We start from the raw sequence: 18120 nt of genomic DNA, 5'->3' as shown, positions 1-18120 counted from the left end.
CAGCAAGTACAATAAATGTGTACCGTGTTCACTTGACGCACACACACAAATAGCCATACTGATGTGACGAGGCATGTAGACTCCTAACATCAGTACCCACATTCAGAAGAACCTACTGTCTAACAGAATCTTTCTTTCCTTCTTGTGAACAAAAAACATGCTCCATAACTGCCCAGGTGGACATGCTGGGGTATGAGCAGAAGTCAGTAAAATGAACCCCCAACTCATTAGGATAAATAACTCATGCTGCACCGGGAGGCTGTAGCGCACACCTTTAATCCCAGCACTCGGGAGGCAGAGGCAGGTGGATCTCTGTGAGTTCGAGGCCAGCCTGGTTTACAGAGCAAGATCCAGGAAAGGTGCAAAGCTACACAGAGAAACCCTGTCTTGAAAAAAAACAAAAAAACAAAAAAACCTCATGATGGACAATTTCAAATTTTCAAATTTAATTACATTGTACATAAATAAATAGGGCAGACAGCAACAAGTCTGTGGTGTGCAGCCTGGGTTCAAGTTCTGGGATTTGTGCTGTACCATCTTTATTCCTCAGGGGCATCTCCCGCCCACTCTTCTCCAAGAGCAGGAAGGATCCAATGAACCCCCTCGGACCTCCTGCTAGCCCCCACGTTCTGGGGTTAGGGAATTCTGGAGTGAAGGTCACTAACTCTTACTCAGTAGCACCTGGGGTTTGTTAATGGCGTCCCCTTGGGGCGCCCACCGCCGCCCAGGCGTCTCAGTGGGAAGGGCTCTGACCCATGAACCAGACTTTTCCATGACAGTTTCCTGTCGGAGCCTTACCAGAAACCTCCTTCCTGACCCAAGCAGGTTCCACTCTGGGCTTCTGCATGAATGTTCTCTCTCTGACCTGAATGGAATCCCACCTTTTAGTTCTCTCTGGGCCACCCGCAGCTGCCAGGGCCTCATCTCAGGCATTGGGAGTCACTTAGCTACAGAGTGAGAGTTACTTCCGGTGCTTGGCATCCTTCTCTGAGGCCTTGGTCTCTCCGTGCCCACCGCCCGTACTGCTCAGAAACATCTTGTCCAGTCCTTTGAGCGACTCTAGCAGGTAGTTCTGGAAGGCGGTGAGAGCCGCGCAGATGGCAGGCCCGCCGAAGCCGTGAGTGATGAGGCTGAAGTGTGTCAGGCAACTCTGGACCCCGGGCTCCAGGATGAGGGCTGGGCGGCTGTTGCCCAGCGGGGAGCGGTCCTGAGCCATCAAGTCTGCAAACTCCTTGCAGATCTGCCTGGTGGGGGGAGAACAGTCAGAGGTTAAAGAACAAGGTTCTAAACGCAGACAAGGACCTATTTTCTGACTCTTTTTGAGACAGGGTTTCTCTATGTAACCATAGCTGTCCTAGGACTCTATGTAGACCAGGCTGGCCTTGAACTCACAGAGGTCTGCCTGCCTCTGCCTCCCAAAGGCTGGGTTTAAAGGCGTGCGCCACTTCACCCAGCAATTTACCGAATGAATTCTTTATTTATACCCTCCGAACAGTTTGACCTTCCTGACAACCTCCAAGTAACAATGATACCATTTTGCAGAAACGGAAACTGACTTTCACAGAGGTTAACTCAGCATCTCAGTGCTGTGCACTTGTGAACAACACATGCTAATACCCTAATTTCTCTCCCTCAGATGTCCTGTCTACAGAATGCACCTCAGCTGCCTATTCCCTTAAACTTTCTGTGATCCCTTCTTTCATCCTAAACGCAGTGCATCACAGGCCCTTGTCTGTGAAATTATGCAAACAGTCCAGAACCTGCCTTGCATAACTAAAATCTCAGCAAATGTTGATGCCCAGATCAACCATGTACACTGTATATACCGTCTCACATCATCCCAACAAATCTATCCCATTAGCCCCATCATATGGTTCCAGACAGATGAGGTGACCTAATCTGTAGTCATTTTACATCATCCAACAAATCTATGCCATTATCCTCATCATATGGTTTCAGATAGATGATATGACCTAATTTGTATATGCCATTTTACATTATCCAACAAATCTATACCATTATCCTCATCTTATGGTTCCAGACAGATTAGTGGCTGAGATGAGACTCGAATCCAGATCCAGCCTATGGTTGTTTCCATTCCTTTGTGAATTATATATGTGACTCAGGTCAGAAGATCCATCATCTCTCATCTTTGTGTCTGGCTATGCATCTTAGACAAACCAAGGTCCCAAGAGCACTTGATGCAAGAGCTGATTCATATTCATGAACGAAGTGGACTCCATTTGGACAGGCTCCTCTAGCCCCAGGAAGAATCCTTCCAGGACTCTGTATTGAGTAATCCTGAGTCTGGGTCTTTTGCTGCCTGAAGGAGGAAAGCCCCAGGTGGAGAGTGGAGCTGTGATTTGAAGGCCAAACCCACAAAAGTCAGCTGGGCGCCGGGCGGTGGTGGCGCATGCCTTTAATCCCAGCACTCGGGAGGCAGAGCCAGGCGGATCTCTGTGAGTTCGAGGCCAGCCTGGGCTACCAAGTGAGTTCCAGGAAAGGCGCAAAGCTACACAGAGAAACCCTGTCTCGAAAAACCAAAAAAAAAAAAAAAAAAAAAAAAAAAAAAGTCAGCTGGACTAGAAGTCTGAGTGGTCCAGACTGTGAGGTCCTCAAAGACATCTGGACTTCAGCCTGCAGAAGACAGTTCTGAGTTCTTGACCTCCTCTATCCCTTTCTTCCCATCTCTCCTCTGTCTTTTGTTTTTTCCTTCAAGGAGACTGCTTCCTTCCAAATGAATGTTTGTAGCCTTCTGGGTTTTATATTTTGAAATCTTCTCTGAGATATAAAGATAGAACCGTTGGGAGGTGATGAGGTCATAGGAATAGAACCCTATAGACCAGCAGTCCTCGACCTTCCTAATGCTACGACCCTTTTAATACAGTTCCCACATTGTGGTGACCCCCAATCATAAAATTATTTCATAGTTACTTCATAACTGTAATTTTGCTATTGTTATGAATCGTGATGTAAATAACTGGTATGCAGGCTATCTGATATGTGAACCCCCAATGGGGTTGTGACCCACAGGTTGAGGACCACTGCTATTGATGCTATTAGTGTCTTTATGTGCCTTTACCACATAGAGAACACAGTAGCATCAAGTGTTGTCTGTATGTTAGAAAGCAGGCCCTCACCAGACACAGACGCTGGCTTGATCCTGAACAGCCTCCAGAACCCTGAGACATGAGCTGCTAGCCGGCTTAGGGTATTGTATTAGCGACCCAGGGGTAAGACAAGAAGACCTGAAGTGACATCATGCAGTCGATGGTGAGGCAGGTGGCAGTGAGGCCTACTGAGGGGTCAGGACCTCAGGAGAAAGGCCACAACAGCAGAGTAACCCCTGTGGACACATGCCGAGGCCTGGGCTGGTCAGGCCACAGACTATCGTAGGTGAGTGTAGCACCCACACATGGGCTGTAAGCCTGAGTATGACAGTTTTTTTTTTTTGAATGTATGCATACAATAGATATGTTCACTTGTGGTGTCCGTGTGTGCCCTTGGGAACTTGTGGGGGTGTTCATAAAGTCTAGACGTGATGAACACGGTACCTAAAGATACCTACAAACACCCATGTGAATGGCATGTACAAGTGTTCCCATGCGAACTTACATAAGCAATCTAGCTGCCATGCATGGTACCATAGATGCTGTATGAACGTGTGTATAGTCATAAGTAGTATCTGATGCAGCCAGGTCTGACGTGCATGTCTGTATTGCATCCATGTTTGCCATGCCCAGTGCCTCACTCACTTGGCAGCCAGCAGCATGCTCTTGCGGCTGTGCAGTTCTCCAGGGTCAGCGTGCTGTCGGCATAGGTACTCAGCAGCTGCCTTGGCTGGAAACTCCGTCTCACAAACATAACCAAAGTCCCGAGCCAGGTGCACGGCTTCTCCTGGGGAAAGAGGAGATGTTACGAGGTGCACCTCTGAGACCAGAGCCTCGCCTTGAACTTCTTATGCCCTGGCTAAGGAGCATCCTGCTCCTGGAGATGCCCCCTCTGGTTTTACTTCCCAGTTCCAGCTTCATGTTCATCACCCTCAGCTCAGAGATGGAGCTGGGACCAGTGTGTATCCCAGAACCAGAATCCAGAGTCACCAACCTCTGGGAAGAGGGATGCACGCCCTCACCTACTTACCATGTCCAAATACTGGACACTTACCCTCCCCCCAACATACAACCCAAGTAGCTCTACTGCATGTGCACATATATGCACAGACACATCAAAAGGACTAGTTTCAGAATTTCCCACAGATACCAAAACAAGTGGGTACTGAAATCTCTCACATGAAATGGCATGGTGTTTGCATGCAAGCCTACTTGCATCCCCCATATGTTACAAATTGTTTCTTGGTGACTTAAAATACCTAACACCATATAGATGTAAGAAAATAGCAACATGCGTTATTGGTAATAATGACCAAAATATGTCTTCATGTGTTCAGCACAGATGCAGCTTTTTCAAATATTTTGAAGCCTGGGTGGTTAAATCCTCATATGGGCTGACTGTCCACGTGTATCACACATATACTCCTTTATGCATGACACACTGAGTGCATGCACAGGTATAGCAATGTTCATAGACATAACTAAACGTTACCCTCCTACATTAGGAAGTCTCACCAGACGACATGTCCCCTCACATTCATATGCATAGTCTTCAGGCCTCACTCACCCTCCACCAATGAGGTCAGCAGAGTCACATTGGCTGCCTTCCGACGACCAGCTGGCAGGTTGAGCCCAATCTTCTCCAGCCGTTCCCGCAGACACCGGCCCCCGTTCTTGGACTTTGCCCTTAACATACACAGACAGAGACATACACACAGCTGTGAAGGTGAGAGAGCAGCCGACAGGCTAAGTGACTCCAAAGGACCTTCCTTGTTCCTGTACCAGCCCCTGTTAAGGCTTGGATGTAGCCTTGTCCTTGGGGGGTCTCTGAGGAAATCCCAACCTCTCCTGACCTCTCTGTGGTGAGATTGGGATAAGGAGCAGCACCCTGACATAGGAGTCTTCCTTCCTCCCCAGTCCTCTCGATAGCAGGGCAGCCCAGGGTGGGCAGGACAGGGTAGCATCTGAGGGTCCTTCCTCCTCACATTAGCTCACTTGCTGGGGACACATAAAACTGCGTACAGAGACACAGGAATAACAAAACCAAGGAGACAGGACTGTATACAAAGTCAGTTACATATTCACAGACGAACCCATCATTGGTGTCTCCAAGAACATGGAGACACATAAGTAACATTAGAGACACACAGACATGAACACCAAGGAACATACAGAGACACACGTGCACATCAGGATCCCAGAGATGTGCACACAATCCCAGGGACTTAACAGGTCCATACAGGATGTTCAGAGACCAAGATTAAGAAGATACTTCTCTAGCTGCACAAATGTGCCCCCATACACACAGAGGTACACACATGCACACAACGAGCTGCTTAGAGAAAAGACGTTTGAGAGAAGAGTGAAGAAAAAGAAAAAAGAATCTGGGCTGTGGTGGCGCACGCCTTTAATCCCAGCACTCTGGAGGCAGAGGCAGGTGGATCTCTGTGAGTTCAAGACCAGCCTGGTCTACAGAGCAAGTTCCAGGGCTACACAGAGAAACCCTGTCTCGGAAAAAAAAAAGAAAAAAAAAGAAAAGAGAGAGGGAGAGGGAGAGAGAGAGAGAGAAAGAAAGAAAGAAAAAGAGAGGGAGAGAGAAAGGGAGAAATAAAGAAAGAAAGAGAGAAAGGGAAAAGAAGAAGCAAACAGCAGCAAACCGACTGTCTGCAGATGCTCATGTGAATGCAGATGCCCCACTGTAGGCCACACGTTCCCAACTAATGCAGAACCTCACACTGGTAGAAACACACCCTTGGCCATCCCCTACCTCACACACACATGCAGTCCTTACACCTTATCCCTGAAGTAGATCCCCTTCCCGGACATAAGAACATGCAGAGAGAAAACCACGGCCCACCATGCTGCTCACCGCACACTCACACCTGAGCCCTGTGCTGCTGTGGGGAAGCGATGAGGAAAGAGTCACTCTTTCCAGAACCAGCCCTGCCCACCCTGCCCAGTGTAGTCGTTTCTCTTCGTACCTGCACTTCGTTCTCTGCCCCTGCTCAACCTCAGACCCAGCAACTCATGGGAGGTGCTGGGGACCTCAGCCTGCCCCTCCCAGACCATGGACAATCTTGAGTTCCCAGGCACTGTTCTATTAGAGAAACAGAGGTGGGGATGATGTTGGGGCCTGGAGTGAGGTTGACCCTGTCTCTGATGCTGTGAGGTCTGAAGAGACTAAAGATTTGGGCTGGGATGCTGTGTAGGGCTGTGGGCTGGCCTTCCTACCTTCGGAGGACACCCCCCAGGAGGGAGGCGTTGAGGCACTCCGGAGGTGAGAGTCGCCGCTGCACCTCCCCCACGGTCACCTTGTACTTGGACGTTGAGCTGAGCAATGACAGGCGGCCAGGCACAGAGCAGAAGACCTCACTGGGGTTGCTGATGCCGCCAACCAGGCTGTCTTTGGCCAATGAGAGGGCGGAGAGGCTGCCGGCTTTGGAGGGGATGGGGACTGTGGACAGAAGCAAAGGAAGAGAGAGGTGGGGATACTGAGTCAGCGACCACAGGACAGGCATCAGTCGGCTGTGGTGCAGGCAGGCTGAGTCACCAGCTGCGTATGTTGAATGATTCCAACACTTTCCAGAAGGAGGGCTCTACAACCCCTGCTTTACAAAGGGAGAAACTGAGGCACCGTGAAATGGAAGTGACGGGCCCAAGTAAATTGATGGGCACAACACCGAACCCAGAGCTGTCTGGTTCTTGCCCTGGTATCCCCTTCCAGAGCCCTGCTGGTTCCCTCTTAAAGCTTGGCATCAGCCAGATGTTGGCATCGTCAGAGAAAAAGCCAGACACAAGGAAATGGAGTCTACGATGAGGTGGGATTCCTGGGTCACTGTGACAAGGTTGGGAAATCACCCAGATTCCAAAGTCCCCTTCTGTATATGAATCTCACCCTCCCATCCTGGGGATTTTGGAGTCCCACACGTTGGAAACAGGACATTAGGGCCTTATAAGGCCTCCAGCTTTCCCCCTCCCTTCCAGGTCCAGAAGAAAGGGAATAAGTGTCTATATGCCCCATAACACCCTCTCCTAAATGTTCTCCGTGTAGGACAAGGAGGGAGTCAGAGAATTTCCCAAACTCTTGGCTCAGAAAGGAAATTCCATGTGGTGTCTCCATCTCCCTTCTTAACTGTAGAGGAAGGAATGTTCAAGGAAATGAGGCCCTGATAGAGAAGGCCTATGTGTGGTGGGGACTCTGCACTGAAGTACTAAGCCCTCACTGCTACGTTCATACACATTATACCTCAGCCCTCAAACCTTCAGGACAATCCATGATGGGGCTACCCTGGTTCTCACTCTACAGGTGGGGAGACTGAGGCCCAGAAAGGTGAAACAGTGTGCCTGAGATCATCTAGCTGGTAGACTGTACAAGCAGCAAACCCAGGACCAGAGTCTCAAAGGCAGGGCTCTTAGCGTTCCCACTGTTCAGAGAATACTTTCCCAGCACCCCCATCTCAAGAAGTTCCAGGACTCAAGATTACAGAGCTTAAAGAGAACCCAATCCCAATCTGGCACCCCCACCCCCACCTTGCCACTCAGCCGGAAACTTCTGTAATACTCCTAGTCATCTCTTGCCTGCCACACCCCACACAGGACCATGTCCTGTGGCTTCCATTCTTAACCTGCCTGAGAAGCAGGCTCTCCTCATGCATGCAGACACTTACGTTTTGTCTGGATTTGTGGGCAGCCCTCGCTCTTGTCTGCCTGCCCTAGTCTAGAGGAGTCTTTCTGAAACATGGATCACTCCCTAGCCTCCAGCCACCAGTGCCTGGGTAGCTCCTTGAGAATCAAATCCTAGCCCATAACCAGATAGGATGATGCCCCCTATCAACGAGTGCCCATCACACCCCGTAAGCTCCTCCTGGGCAGCTCCGAGGAGCAGCACTGTTCTCCATATCCCCACATAGAAGGAAGAAATTGAAAGTTCAGAGGTCAGAATGACATCATCTACTGAGCAGAAGTGGGTCATGGACTCTGGCCACTGCTCCCAAAGGTCGCATCCTTCGTCTATCTTTGCCTCCTTCACCCTCCTTGGTGTCCTGGCTCCTGCCTTTTTTCCTGCCTCTTGCCTGGTCCTCATTTGTCTTTTAGGCTCTATACTAAAAAACTGACCATAAGAACATAATTTAGGCCACAGCATTAAAAGGCAATGGGCAGAGCAGCGGTGGTACACGCTTTTAATCCCAGCACTTGGGAGGCAGAGGCAGGCGGATCTTTGAGTTCAAGACTAGCCTGGTCTACAGAGTGAGTTCCCAGAGAGCCAGGGCTACACAGAGAAACCCTGTCTCAAACAAACAAACAAAGTAATGATGGCTCAGTGGTTAAGAGCACTGGCGTCTCTTGCAGAGGACCTGGGTTCATTTTCCAGCACCCACACGGTGGCTCACAACCGTCTTTCACTCCAGTTCCATGGGATCCAATGTCCTTTTCTGGATTTCTAGGCACTGCACTCTGGTGGTACATGTACACACAAGCAGGTAAACACACACACATATATAAAAATGAATCTTTAAAGGGAAGAAAGTGAGAGCCTGGTGAGGTCACACGCCTCTCATTCCAGCATTCTGGAAGCAGAGGCAGGCAAATGGGTCTCTGTGAGTTCTGGGCCTGCCAATGATACAGAGTGAGACCCTATCTCAAAATAAATAAACATCTGTAAATCAGCACTCCTATGAATAACTAGAAGGTGGAGACCAGAAGAATCATCTGGAAGCCCTTGTACCAGCTAACTTGGAGTCTGCTGTGAAGCAGCAGAAACTGCACCTTTAATCCCAGCACTCCAGAGGCAGAGACAAGTGGAGCTCCATGAGTTCGAGGCCAGCCTGGTCTACAGAGTGAGTTCCAGGATGGCCAGAGGTACATAGTGAGACTCTGTCTTGATAAAAACAAACAAAGGAAAAAGAAACCAGTAAGTCTCGATAAGGTGGAATGTAAGAACTGGGTCCCAAAAATTGTCATCTGATTTCTACGCATGCCCCTATGGCATGGATGTGCCCGCATGTGCATGCCCACACACAAATGCACACACACACACACACACACAGACACACACACGAATGTACACTACATAAAATAAAATAATAAATAAATAAAGGCGGGGGCGGGGGATAGGAGGGACAATGTGACTGTCCTCCCTCCATGACTCTTAGCCAGAGGAAGGTGTCAAGAGAGCCAGGAGGTGTCAGGAGAGCTGGAAGGCAGAAGTTTTTCTCTTTCACACAGCTATTATTAAAGGCTGGTGTCCCCCAAGGCCAGGCCCTGCGAGACAGGAGAAAGACCAAGGCTTTGTGGAGCACTTAGCACTCGTTATAAAACTAACTGCACAAGAACAGTGTGTCCTGTTGGGCACAGTGGCACACACCTTTAATCCCAACCATTGGAGGCAGAAGCAGGCTGATCTCTGTGAGTTCAAGACCCGCTAGGGCTGCATACTGAGACCCTACCTCAAACAAAACAAAACAAAAACAAACTAGAAACCAGTATTTCCTTAGAATAGGTACACACAACAAGGGTGAGATTACACATGACATGCTGTTTTCCTCCCATATGCACAGAACAGACCCCAGCACAATGACTCCTGAAGCCAAAGTGGTCTGACCACGGCATCATTCATGATGTCATCCCCGTCATTCATACAGAAGCCATTCACACATTCTTAAGACACTGGTCAATAACACAAGGGCTCCTAGTTACTCAACCTGTCAGACAAGACACTCCCATCCAAATCTCCACTCTTTCCCAAGTAGTAGACATTGTCTGGCTACTGGGTGTCAGTTATGATTGCAATAGACTCTTCTAGAAAACATGCTAACACTACAATTCCTTCCAGAAGAAAATATAGGATAAAACTTTTCAAGACCTTGAAGAGGTGGGCAAATAATTCCCAGTTATAATACCCAAAATACAACATATAAGAGAAAGCAATTATAAGTTGGCCATCATTGAAATTAAAAAATTTTGTACCTCAAATTAAGAAAATAAAAAGACGGCCAGGCACAGTGGGCACACAACTGTCTCCTCTGAGAGGCAGTTTGACACAAAGTTTAAGGCCAGCCTGGGCAACACAGCAGAAATCCTGTCAAAAGATCTAGGGCTTGGGGCTGGAGAGATGGCTCAGTGTGAAGAGCCTGGGTGCTCTTCCAGAGGACCAGGGTTCAATTTCCAGCACCCATATGGCGAGAACAACCATCTGTAACTCTAGTTCCAAGGGAGCCAATGCCCCCTTCTGGCTGCTGTGGGCACTGCATACATGTGGTCCACAGACCTGTATGCAGGCAAAACAGTCGTACACATTAAAAAAAAAGAATTGAAAGAAAGAAAGAAACCTAGGCTCCGGGGCTAGAGAGATGGTTCAGCAGTTAAAAGAACATAATGCTCTTCCAGAGTGCCAGAATTTGATTCCAGAACCGTATTGGTTGGTTCACAACTGCCTGGAACTCCAGCTTCAGGGAATCCAGTACCTCTGGCCTTCACGATCACCTGTATTTGTGTGTAGATACACACATATACATATAAAATAAATCTTGAAAGAAATAAAAACCCAGGGCTGGGGATGCAGTTTAGTCTCCGAGCTTTGGATGAGCACACAAGGCCTTGAACTCAAATTCCAGAATAAAAAAGAGGAGGCGGGAGGGGGAAGGAAGGGAAGACTGGAAGAAGATATATAGACACTTCACTAAAAAGAATAAGATAACTGACCAATATGCCCATGAAAAAATGCTCAGCACCGTTAGTCATTAGGAAAATGCAAATTAAAGCAGTATGGAGACACTAGATGGTTATAATAAAAAGGACAGTGTGAAGTGTGAGGGTGTGGAGAAACTGGAGCACCCACACAGAACTGGAAGGATGTGAAATAATTCAACCACTTCAGGAAATGACTGAGCTCTCCTTCCCCTCTTTCCTTCTCTCTACTCCCCCTCTCTCCCTTCTATCCTTCCTCGGACGGACTCCACTTATGGGAAGTTTCTTAACAAACATAAATGGACCAGGGCCTGGAGAGAAGGCTCTGTGGGTAAAAGGCCCTGGTCACTGAAGGTAGTAGTGACCTGACTTCAATGCCCAGTGCCAGCACAGTGAAAGGAGAGGACCAATTCCTAAAAGTTGTCCTCTGAGCACCCATGGCACACACCACACACACCACACACACACACACACACACACACACACACACACACACACACACACACTCACCTGATAAATAAATAAATAAAATAGACCACACAGGGCATCAATTCCATTCCTAGGAATTTCCCCAAGAGCAGGAAAAGCACGTGTCTACCCAAAGGCACCTATATGAATGTCCATAGCAACATTATTCATAACAGTCAAACAGATTGACTCAGAGCATCTACCACCTCGTCAAAAATAAAAGTCCCCTGAGGGGCTGGAGAGGTTTGGGGACACTTGTTATTCTTGCAGAGGAAGGTGGCTTACAACCACCCATTTCTCCAACTCCAGGGGACCATACACATCTTACAACCTTCACAGGCACCAGGCTTGCATGTGGTGCACATACATGCAGGAAAACCATTCATACACATAAAATAAATAAATCTAAAAAAGAAGGTTTGATTATTTTAACTTCTTGGTTGTTTTGTTTTTTTTATTTTGTTTTTGAGACAAGGTCTCACTATGTAGCTTTGGCTGTCCTGGAACTCACTCTGTAGACCAGGCTGGCCTCAAACTTGCAGAGATCTGCCTGCCTCTGCCTCCTGAGTGCTGGGATGAAAGGTGTGTGCCACTATGCTCTGCTATTTTAATTTCTTTATGTGTACAAATGTTTTTCCTACATGCAAGCGTGTGCACCACATGCATGCCTGGTGCCAGGGAAGTCTGAAGAGGACTTTGGATCCCCTGGAACTGGAACTATGGATGGCTGTGGGGAATCAAACTCTGGAATCCACAGGAGGTCTTAACCACTGAGCCATCTCTCCAGCTCCCAAGAAGGATACAATGAAAGCCATTCAGAGCAATAGGACAGTACCACTCAGCAGCACAAACCCAAACAAACAAACAAGCAAAACCAGCAGCTGACATATGTCACAGTGGAGACACAGCCTGAAAACATTTGCTAAGAGAACCTAGATGCAAAAGTCCTCATATCCACGTATCCACAGGTCGTGTCCAGAATATGCAAATTCATGGATCAGAAGCATACCAGGCATTGTGTAAGACCTGAGGCAAGAACTGCAGACAAGAATGAAGGAACTTTGAGGGGTGACAGATGTGTCCCAAATGGATTGCAGTAGCGATTATACAACTCTATGCATTTGTTTTTGAAAAATTATTACACTGGGTGGTGAGCAGCTTGCTGAGGAAGGGAGCTTGCACCAAACTTGGTGACCGGGTGTGATCCCTGAAACTCACAGGGTGGAAGGAGAGAACCAACCTCTACAAGTTACCCTCTGACCTTACAAACACAAAATAAATTAATAAATAGACCTTTGACCTCCACAACCACCTACACACACACACACACACACACACACACACACACACACACACACACACACACACACATGAATAAAAATGTAAAGTGGCCAGGCAGTGGTGCATTCCTTTAGTTCCAGCACTTGGGAGGCAAAGGCAGGCAGATCTCTGTGAGTTTGAGGCTAGTCTGGTCTACAGAGTGAGTTTTAGGACAGCCAGGACTGTTACATAGAGAAACCTTGTCTCAAAAAACCAAAAGCCAAAAATCAAAACCAAAAGAAAAAAAAAAGTAGTTTTAAAAAGATACTTCTTGTGGAGGAGGGGCTCATGAGACACCAGCTCACCCTGAAGAACTCTGGGTAGTTAATGGTCCTGGGGCAGGGAGTGGATAACACAGCACACCTTTGCTCAAGCAGGCAATCATAATTGAATTCAGTGGGTCACAAAGGGGAAAAAAGACACAAAAGAGGAGGACTGTGTGTTGAGAAAGGTTTCAGCAAAAGTTCGAGGAGGGTGAGAGAGGACAAAGGCCGGGGTGAAAATGGCCAAAATTCATTAAATACATGTGCAAAACTGTCAAAAAATTACATGATTCTACTTGTCCTGATTACTAGACGTTTTAACCCCATTACAGAGTCAAGTGCCGCATCCCCGTCTCTCTCGAGTCATGGACTCGCTGGCCCAGGCCCCCTTCTCCTTTCTGAACCTTCCCCAGAGCTAAAGAGGGCAGAGGAAGGCTGTCTGTTTACTTCCTTCTTAATTCCGGAAACCCCTAGAGATCTAGACCACCTGTGCCCAGGGGGGTTTCCTACACCAGTCAGGCCACCAGCCACTGTCTTCTGGGAGAAAGTCTCCTTTCAAACCAATCTCCTCCAGCTCAATTCTTCCTTCCTTCCTTCCTTCCTTCCTTCCTTCCTTCCTTCCTTCCTTCCTTCCTCCCTCCCTCCCTCCCTCCCTCCCTCCCTCCCTCCCTCCCTCCCTCCCTCCCTCTCTCTCTCTCTCTCTCTCTCTCTCTCTCTCTCTCTCTCTCTTGTGGTTGTTTTTTGAGACAGGGTTTCTCTGTGCAACCTTGCCTGTTCTGGAACTCACTCTGTAGACCAGGCTGTCCTGGAACTCACAGAGATGCCTCTGCCTCTGCCTCTGCTTCCCAGGTGCTGGGATTAAAGGTGTGCTCCACCACACAAGGCCTCCAGCGCATTTCTAATCTCCACATCACCCCATTTTAAATCTCCACAACGCCTCCCTCCTCTCCCCCGTTTTTTCCACAGGTAAAGCGCTGCTTGTGCGGCTGCCTGTGCTTTAGTGCCACCGAGTAACTGGGCCCTTTCTCTAGCCTCTGTCCCAATGTGCTCAGATTTCAAAACCCAGCACTCATTTACTGAGCAGACACACACTGAGCACCTTACTAACGGCTGTCCTTTAGGAAGTCTCCCAACCTCAGGAGTTGGCCGCCTCTCCTGTGAGCTCCTAGGACGTCCTGCACAGACACCCCAGGCCCTCGGCTGCAAAATACTGCGGAGCATCGCCATCTCCCCTCCAGCCCCCCCCCCCCCCCTGCTCTCTTGCCGTCTGCGATAGATTGTAAAACCGGAGGTGACAGCTGTGCGCAGAAAATGGAGTGCTACTCATTTGCCCTCCGGTTTCTTCTGAATAATCGGCCACCCCCAACCCACAAGGTGGCTGCAGTGGGCCCGACCTAGAAGTCGAGGTGTGGGAGAAGCCCCTAGCCCCTCCCCTCCAGGAAAAGTGCCTGTAGTCCGCCGAAGATGTACCTCTCAGATTGGGCTGTGAGACTGTCCAGGCTCCAGGGCCCCGCAGCACTGGTGAGATGGACACCCCAGGCCTCCCCGCACCCGCAGCTGGAGGATCGCAAGGGTTTCCGCGCTGGACCCTAGACCTTAGCGGTGCAGGCTCCCTCCACGTCCCTCCAGGACGCTTCAGGGTCCAAGACCGACTTTCCCTAAGCTTGGGCGGTCGCTCATCGCACCAAGCAGTGTCCAGAGTCTTCAGAAACCATTCGGGGCTACCCCGCCGCCGATGGCCACCCAAGCGGCGAAGCCGAGTCCGGCACTGACCGTGGAGAACCCGGCAAAAACAAAAACAAACGAACACACAAAACCCTGCGTGTTACGAAGCTCCCCCAGGGAACATGGTCTGGTGGCAGTGCCGCTTGCCTCGCCACAGCCGCTCTTCTTGGGGTGGACCGTGGGAGCCCGCTGTCCCTGGGCATTGACCCCCTTTTCTCTTTCAGTGGCCCGCTGGGCAGCAGACGGCCATGCTCGCCGCGGATCAGGCTCCTCCTTCCGCAGGTTGTCCCCGGCTCTGTTCCCTTCCTTCCCACTATTGCTACGGTGACTCAGGCTGTGACCTGAGATCCTCTCAGTTTGAGTTAGTTTCTGTGGGTGCTTCAGCTCACTCCTCGTAGCCACAGACCGGTAAGCACTCCTGTCTCCCGAATGTGCACTTTCGGATCTGGGCAGCCCGGCAGGCCCCAGGAACCCACAAGGAACTCTCAGACCAACCGCAGATTCTTTTATCTGGGGATACCGGAGCCCCTTCTCCAAAGGTAGGGTTTGGGTCTCCCTAGGGAGTCAGTGAACCTGGGTTCCCTGCCCTTGAGCTAGGCGGGAGCCAGGATCTGGGGGCTTGCAAAGAGCCCAGTGGCAGGTTACGGTAGACTCCAGACCCAACTTTCCCTTCTACCAGATCCGAACAAGAGCTGTCCAGGAAACCAGCAAAGAGCAGACCGCAAAGCGCTGGCGAGGGGGGCCAGTGCGTCTCTAGCATCTTCCCTGTATTTCCAGCTTCTGGTGACAGTCCCAGATTCCTGAAGGCACCCTTCACCAAGTTCTAGGAGGTGTGTCCTCTCATCCCCCAAATTCCATACCCAGCTCTACTTCCTGGAAGTCCAGCCCCTTCTACCCTCTCCACCCCACTCCCACCGCAAGTCTCCCCTGAGAACCTACACAGGGCAAACAGCTTGGGCTTGAATTCACTTGTTTGAAAAACAGCTCCGGCCAAATCCTGCGGGAGGTGTGCCTGCCCTCCGGCACTACAGGCTCCGTGTGCCTCTGAATTCCTTTGGGCACCCACCCCAAATCTATGGAGCTTGCCCAAGGCCTGGGTCTCTCTGTCTCTCTCTGATTTGTCTCTTTCTCACCTTTACATGGCATGGCCAAAACTTGGTCTTCAGATCCGAAAATCCACCCCAAGGGGTGTCTCACACCCCTGCCTTTTACTAATACAAAAAGACACACAGATATGGAGGGAAACAAAACAAAACCATCAAGAAGAGGGCCTCACATCCTTAGAACACCTCAAATACCAACGACAAATTCCAGGACATGTGTTAGGTACACAGGGAACCCCAAACACAGAAAATACACCCCAGTATACACAGATACAAATCACAAACACTCTCGCAGCAACACACATACACACCAAGAAACACTACTGCCCAGAAGAGGAACACACAGTCTGCACAGAACCCTGAGCCCAGAGATGCAGACACCCCAGGAGACAACAGGCCTGACCCAGAACACACAGCCCAATGCAGTTTCTCCAATTCTAAATGCTTTAGGGGGCGTCAACTCAAAGAAAATCCCCCCTGCCCTGGGAGGTGGGGAGGATGCAAGGCCCGGAAGTTCTGCTGGGAAGAAAGGAGCAGAAAGCATTTGCCAGACTCCAGAGTGTTAAAGTTCAATAAAGTGGAAATCATTGAACAAAATCTGTGGGAACAGCACTCCCATTCCCATTTCTTAGGAAACAGGGAAGTGGTTTAACTCGTTCTGCAAATCAACTCCAGCTCCACAAGAACTCTCTCGCCCTCCCTTCCGAGAGGGGAGGCAGGGCAGTTGTAGCTTAGAGAGTGCAGCCCACCTCAGGCAACAAACTTCGGAGCAAAACCATCCAGCTAACCCCATAGCCCTTCTCCTGGACTGAGAAGGACGTTCCTTGGCCACTGAGCCAGGCAACGCACAGGAAACAACCACCAGAGAGAAGAAAATGGGTCTGTGCGCCCGGGGCCTGCACCATCACGCCTGGCTCTGCCCTGGAAGTTGCACACCATTCCTTACCTTTCTTGATCACGGATTGGTCCAGGAGGCTCATTCCCGGGTCATCTATCGCCTGCAAATAGAAGAGGATGAGCGTACTAGACCTCGTTGGCTGTTGCTTCCCATGCCCGCCCGGCTTGCCCCTTAGTCCACGTCTGCTCCGCCCTATGCTCACCACCGGCTGCCTGAGGCGGCAACCAGGAGGACGGGCGTGACCAGGAATCGCCTGGGCTCGGCACCATCTGCGCCCAAGCCGCGGTCCTGCCTGGATGATCTTCTTGCCTTAGATAGACAACTACTGAGCCTCTCTAAACCCCAGCCCAGGCTGCTCTGGAGGACCGGGACTGGGCATGGACGCCCACCGTGGCTCAGTCCCACAGTGGGGAGAGAAAGAAGTGATTCCACGAGGGTTGCTGCCACCCAGGCACCTCGCACCTCCTCAGTTTTGAGGCTGTTTTTTGGCCAGATCTATCTAACCAAGGACTCCCTGTCAGAGGCATAAACGGAAAGTTGCGGGCTGGGAGAAGAGTCCGGCTCCTGATTTTGTCATTTTTTTTTTGTTTCCAGCCAGGATGCTAAATCGCTACCCACCCCGGCCCATCCTGGTCCCTTCTGTTCTCACCTGCAGTTCCTCCAGGCCGGGGGGCGCCGCTAGCCCTGGAAGACCAAGGGGAGCATCTGCCAGGCCGTGCGCGCCGTCGGCCAGGCTGTGCAGGAGCCGGGGCACCGCGGCAGCGTAGTCCCGACGCGGGTCGAGGCCCAGAGCGCGGGCGGGTGGCGCCAGCAAGCTGGGCGGCTCGTCGTGGGCGCGGGTGGCAGGGCGGGGCGCGGCCCAGGCGGCCTGCGGGGGCTGCGGCTGTGCCAGGGGCGCTAGGCCGCCGTAAGGGTCCGCGGCCAGGTGCGGAAAGGCGGCGGTGGCGTCGGGGCCCTGGCCGTAGGGCAGCGGCGGCTGCGGGTAGGGCGGCGGGAAGTAGGGAGGCTGAAAGTCCGCGGCGGCAGAGGCGGCGGGCGTGTGGCACAGTGGCGGCGCGGGTCCGTAGGCTGCCTGGGGCAGAGACGACAGGCGGGTCCCGCCAGCCGCTGCGCCCAGCCCGTCGGGGCGCTCCTGCAGAAGGGGAGGCGTGTGTTAGGAGAGCCATTAGAGGCTGAAAAGACACCAGCCCCGCGAGGTCTCCCTCAGCTCAGAAGGGTCCTGCTGCTGTCCACAGGCGAATGCCCTGCGGGGCGCAGGAGTCCCAGGCTTGGGGATCTCGAGCTCCTGCCACCACTTTCTCGGCCTGGGAGAGGCCCTGTGTCACCCTTCTCTCGCGATTTCGTTGGCGCAGGGGCCGGAGGTTTGGATGGTTCAGCACCCAGGCTCCTTGATTCCCCTACCTCCCTGCTCAGTGTGCCCCGGGAGCCGAGACTACTCACCATGGCGGAGTAAGTGTGCACCAGCATGGGGCGGGTAGTGTGGGGCGCGAGGCGTGGCGGCGGCGACACAGCCCTCGTCCGACGGCAGTGCAAGAACTCAAGCCCGG

General features: G+C 50.9%; 1 protein-coding gene across 1 annotated transcript; it reads right to left on the bottom strand.

The window, feature by feature from the left end:
- Positions 1-424: 424 nt before the first annotated feature.
- On the bottom strand, positions 425-18040 carry Tfap2e (transcription factor AP-2 epsilon). Its single transcript, XM_052716773.1, has 7 exons — positions 18014-18040; positions 17223-17705; positions 16622-16673; positions 6342-6564; positions 4678-4796; positions 3756-3897; positions 425-1244 (listed from the first exon to the last, which is right to left on the bottom strand). The coding sequence occupies exons 1-7, from the start codon at positions 18038-18040 to the stop codon at positions 962-964; spliced, it is 1329 nt and encodes a 442-aa protein (XP_052572733.1). The 3' UTR covers positions 425-961.
- Between the last annotated feature and the right edge of the window lie 80 nt (positions 18041-18120).

Source organism: Peromyscus californicus, unplaced genomic scaffold (genome assembly GCF_007827085.1).
Source record: "Peromyscus californicus insignis strain IS unplaced genomic scaffold, ASM782708v3 Scaffold_5__1_contigs__length_169319896, whole genome shotgun sequence".
In the NCBI taxonomy this organism is placed as follows: domain Eukaryota; kingdom Metazoa; phylum Chordata; class Mammalia; order Rodentia; family Cricetidae; genus Peromyscus; species Peromyscus californicus.
This window is presented reverse-complemented; position numbering and strand designations above follow the sequence as displayed.